General features: G+C 39.0%; 1 protein-coding gene across 2 annotated transcripts in view; it reads right to left on the reverse strand.

The window, feature by feature from the left end:
* Positions 1–4,362, reverse strand: part of LOC108748281 (homeotic protein empty spiracles-like) — a 49,867-nt gene extending 45,505 nt beyond the window's left edge. The window contains exons 1-3 of one of the 2 annotated variants that reach the window (XM_018486329.1): positions 4,271–4,362; positions 3,910–4,185; positions 2,162–3,204 (exon numbers count right to left, since the gene is read on the reverse strand). In XM_018486329.1, the coding sequence (XP_018341831.1) occupies positions 2,162–3,204; positions 3,910–4,185; positions 4,271–4,362 (1,411 nt within the window). Of the gene's footprint in view, positions 1–2,161; positions 3,205–3,909; positions 4,186–4,270 lie in introns of those variants that run through there. The other variant, XM_018486330.1, reaches the window with a different exon arrangement.
* Between the last annotated feature and the right edge of the window lie 1,339 nt (positions 4,363–5,701).

Below are 5,701 nucleotides of genomic sequence, written 5' to 3' on the forward strand. Positions count from 1 at the left end.
TGTAGAATACACTTTTATTTCTCTGCAAACAGTTGTTATATCAAAAAATTGCATTTCATAATCAATATTACAAAATTTTAATGATTTAAAATAATGAAATTTATTTTCTGACAAACTTTGTTTTCTAAAACTGAGTTGTGTCGCTATTTTTATAACAAATAAGCGATATGAAAATATTGAATAGCCAACAATATTAGAAAAGTCACCTATCAAACAAAAGATTAGGATTCAATTCCCGCACAAATAATTCTAATGGGCTTTCTGTAATAAACTGTTATCTAAGCTTAACTTAAGAGCCGTAAAAAATTGACCAATCAGGGATCGATTATTCTTCTTATATTCGATTGTGACTAGTCAAATTCTTACAACTTAACTGTAAGACTTAAAGCTGAAATAACAGCTTAATGTAGAATATGTATAAGAATATTAAATATAGAATATCATAACAGTGGAAAACTATTCTACTGAGAAAAACAAAGTCTACAAAATATGAACTTAACCTTAAAATAATTAATTAGAGACACACAAATACTGTACTTTGCAGTACAGAAACTTCCAAACAACAGCAATAAATAATTTTAAAAACAAGCTCAGATTTCTAAAATAGGAGAAAGGTTTACAATTCCTTCCCATAAAAATTGTGATAAAACCAGCTTGGAAGTTTCGATTTGTGCCAAAGCATTGTTGATGATATAATTGTTGTTGGTTGAAATTGACTTTTCAGATGTAATTATAGCGCATAATCAGGCATAAGCAGATAACATTCGAAAAAAATATGTGTTTTACTGTCCTTTGACACACACACACACACGCGCGCACACACGCACACACACACACACACACATTGTTGAATTGACATGAGGTCTGTTTTTTATTTCTGCTCTAGAATGCATTAGAACTTCCTTTTCGCTTTTGCAAAAAATACCAAACATATATCTACTCCACTTTAAGTTCCAAAAATATGTACTAGTTCAACTACAGAAAATAAACCTAATATAAAAACTATCAGAATGATACTATCAGAATTTCCGAGACAAATAGCCTTTTCTTATAAATATTATTGTACATATTTTGTATTTACGCGACGATCTCGCATGATTTGTGATAAGTAATGTAAATGATAGTTTATCTATCTTGAATGGCTTTCACGTAGATAAATTACTATGATATAAACTTGATGTGAATACAATTATGTCCATAGAATCTGTCTCATTGCCGAAACCTTTAAACACAAATTTAAAATATAATAAAACTTAATGGGTAAACCAAGGTCAAGTGAATTTTCTGAATCATTTGGCTTTTGAATAATCTTAGCTTCCAAATATAAACATTTATCGGCAAACAGCATTTTTTGTCATATTAAACATAATAAATATTTTCATTTAAATAACATTTAACCTCCGCTAACGTCAACGCATATAAATTGCAGTTACATGTGAATCATTCGTGGAGTAAATTTAATTAAACATGTCGCTTCCTTAAAAAAATGACACAACTCAAAAATTAAATTTCTCAGAAAGAGAGAAAAATTATTCTTCTTTAACTTTAGACAGAAAAAATTATTGGCGAATTATATAATATCAGTGAAAAGAATATTCTTAACATGTCACTTTTGTAATTTTCATTTCACAACCTTTAAAAAACCATTCTTTCAAGTTGCAACATTTTTAACAACATTTTTAACTTTTTACAAAGTTAAGTTAGTTCACTTTTGATTTAATGAATATTTATGTGACTCATTCATGGTACAATGTGAATAATGTAATATAATTCGTATATCACATTTTTTTAAATTGTATCACTGAAGTAAGTAGAATAAGTCACATCTTCCCGTAGTATTTTCAGATTGCATAAATTTACCGTATAATACATGAAATTTCAGGTACCAAAGGTTGTTAAAAAGGTCTCATTGAAGAAAAAAAAAACAAATTGTTGAATTATTTCCTAACTGCACATATACAGCCTTGGTCAAAAGTATTAGGCACTTATAGTTTTTTGTTCATCTGGAATTTTTTAAATTGCATTATTATCTACTGATCACTGGCATTATACATAAGTTTAAAGAATCCTTGAAACTTAAATGATTACTAAAGTGCCTAATATTTTTGGACGAGGCTTTATAATAGCAATTTTTGTATTAAAAAGAAAGTATAAAGCATACCTCCAGGAAATCTGTGTGGAAAAATTCTACCATGCCTTGAGAGTAACCAAGGGTATAGGGGATAGCTGTCTCTAGGCGGTTGATGAGGATGAGGGGGCGGATGGGGCCCGCCAGGGGTCCCACCGTGCGGATAAGGCCCATGTGGCGGTCCATGGGGTGTCGCGCCGTGATGCGCTTGAAGCGCCACCGCGATATTCGCCGCCTGGAAGTGTTGGGCCGCAGCCAAATTGGCAGCTAAAGCCAATTGCTGCGTATGATATTCATTTTGACCAGTCTGCGGTCCCGCGGGACTGTGGCTGGCGGGTAGTCCGTATAAAGACTTGAGCTGTTCCGCGGCCATGACCGCGGCCGTCGCGGCGCTAGGTGGTGGCGCGAGGTAGTTCGGGCTGGGCCTGACCACCCCTGGGGGCGGTTGGGGATGCGACCCGACCGGTGAATCCCCGTGTGGTATCCTGTGCGGCGGGCTAGGACTGTTGTTGGGCGTGGAGCCGCCGCTGTGGCTGTGAACAGTTGTTCGACCAAAGTCTAGATGTGTCGCTGACAGATTGTGATGATGCGGAATACCGTGATGATTGGTACCATGAAGGTGAAGATGACCCCCGCCGCCGCCGCTACCAACGCCGGTGGCGTGTGACGGTGTCCGTCGTGAATTCGGGTATGATTCTACAGAGGAACTTCTAGAAACGGGTCGATCGGAGCCTTCGGAATGAGCACCGGGTGATCTCGTGGCGACCCGGCGCGATCGCGGCGAGGACGAGCCCTCGACTATCTCCATCGGACTGCCATCGATTTCGACTCGCTCCAGGCGATCCAGACGATCCGCTTCGCGGCCTCCTTGCCCGCCGCCGACGATCGAGTCGATGCTAAAGCCGATTTTCGGCTTAGATGGCACCGGGACGATTGGCGTCGGCGCGAGCGGCATCATCGTACGATTATCGTACGCTTCCCAGGTGGACAACCCACTTTGACAGGACCAACGGATCGGTGAACGTTGAATCGTCGGGATTAAGTTCGCCGCAGCATCGCGGCTGCCTCCAAACCGCCTTCCTCGAATCAATCGAACGATTTGCGATAACGAAGAACTTCTGGACTTTTGATATAAACACTGTTAAATTATCACTGGATTAAATTATCACACTCCGATCTCCACCAGAAGATTCACTTCTTCAAAGTCTGTATCTCTTCCCACAGTTCCCAAAAAGTATTTCGATCTCTCAATTGTTTCTTTCTTAAAAGTTTAAATTTTTTATTATTTATATTAATTGTTTTTTCTCAATCTTCTTTAAATAATCATCGACGATGTCTGTTACTCCGTTAAATCGACGCCAATTGTCTCGGCAGTCACTCAGCGACGGACAATCAAGTCCCAGCCTCTTGTTCACGCATCACTAACATACGACAGATACATACTCGTCATCCCGCCGGTGTCGCCAAATGTCGACACAAACCCACCAACGTAACTCAATTGACGTAATCCCGTCGTAATCACGAACGTCGTCGCACTAGCTGGAGTCTCACGACACTCACTCGTACGTCACGTTCGACACTCTTCATCGACCTGCTCGCGACACGGACTGCAATCTCGGCGAGAAACGGGGAGAGGAAGGACGTCTTGAATACAATATCGAAAGCGGGTACACGTCGCGCTACGTCCTGTGAAATTCAACTCTCGGTTACGAGAGCTAACCGAGCGCCAGCTCTGACGGATGTTCCTGGCACGAGCGCTTGCTAGTGTTTGAGCAAATTACAGGCTAAACGAGGCGCTTGCCCGACCGTAGTGGGGGACCACGGTCCGGAGCAGCCCAACCAGCCGACACCCCACTAGCATTTCCACCGCCAGAGCGATACCACCGTCCACGGCATCAGTATCAAGTGGAGCTCCAAGTGGGGGTTCGAAAAGGGCGTTGCTCGATATTACGAAGGCGTATACTTGCGTCCGATTGGCGAATTTGCTACGACACAGAGAACAGAGTTGGATGTGAACACGACCGTGGCTACCAGAGTTCCAGCGAGGTACGTAGAAGCTGCAGTGGGGCGACGCATTAGTCCGCGATGGGCGTTAAACCAACGTTTTTGTCGTGCGATGAAAATGAGTCGTTTAATTAATACGTCTGGCTCTCGCTCTCGCTTCCACCCACGTTTCCCCGTTTCTCTCCTACCGCCCTCGTCCCGCCCCCTTCCCCATTCTCCACCTCGTCCATTCCGCCCCGCAAGAGAAACGAAGAGAGGAACTGTTCGTTCGTTTGTGGATTGTACGGCTCCGCTTACTTCTTCGGCTTTTCTCTCTAGTCTATACTAGAGAGCAATAAAATCCCGCCGGAGACACGGGTTTCGAATAAAAAGGTGTGAAAAGGTCAAAACAATTCGTAACGATGCTCAGAAAATCACGTTGAAACAGAGTATCTTTTTCTTTATATAATTACCGTCTTTATACTCTTTGTACAACGCAGTCTTTTCAATGACAGATATTTTATGTGAAAATGTACAAGTAAAGATTTAAACAGAGAAATAATTTTGTACTATTATGTAATGACAGCTATTATAATAATTATATCGCATACAAAGTGATCTTGAATGAAAAATAATGGGAAGATAGAACCGTACAATCGATTGCAAATTTAGTGATGGATTCTAATATTATGGCAGATTATACTTGGATATTTCTATTCGTAGGACAAGTGAAAATGAGTTTAACTATAAAACTATGATTTTCTCTTTTCGTTGTCGACACGAAAAGACTGAAAAAGAATTAATAATAAAAGATATAAATGAAGAATGCAGATGGAAAAAATACCAGGAAAAGATAAAGTATTAACAATCCGTATTAACATATTATTTTTATCGATAAATGCATACATTTAACGATATAATTTACGTTATTATATAATTTATATACTATAGAATCTCATAAATAAATGCGCGCATTTATCAATAAAAGCGAGATGTAAATATACCAAAAACTGAGACGTACTCATAAGTCTAACCTCAGATATTTATACATAAAGTATTCTCGTATTTTTTGCATATTTTCCACCGCGATTAAAAAACGAAAAAGATGAGTACGTTTTAAAACAATGGAAAAATCTCAATAATCTCAAAGGACATTGAGAAAAAAAATAAAAAAAGAAAATCAATTTAAAATCACATAGAAAGAATATTTTTCTCTAATTCAATGACAAATGTTGTTTGTTGAATTATCGGTCGACTATCTTGTACAATAATACTTACGTCTGTTAAGTCTTTTAAAACATTTCAATGTCAAATCCCAGTGATCACCATAGCGCTATTAACTTTTCACGCTTTATTAAGAGAGTCGGAGAATGTATAGGTACGTCCTCTCTATTGACTTTGGGAAGTCTGTACTAAATGAAAGTCTGTCTCTAGAGACCTTGGGTCCATTACTCGCATGATGCGCATGATACATCATTTATTCTTATTGATCACCAAATGTTAAACAAAGATAAATGATGCATTATGCACATTATTCGTGAAACGGAATGCATCCCCTGAGAGAGTTTGTGAAAATTATCTTGGTTGGCT

This window comes from Trachymyrmex septentrionalis, unplaced genomic scaffold, assembly GCF_001594115.1.
Source record: "Trachymyrmex septentrionalis isolate Tsep2-gDNA-1 unplaced genomic scaffold, Tsep1.0 scaffold22, whole genome shotgun sequence".
NCBI lineage: Eukaryota > Metazoa > Arthropoda > Insecta > Hymenoptera > Formicidae > Trachymyrmex > Trachymyrmex septentrionalis.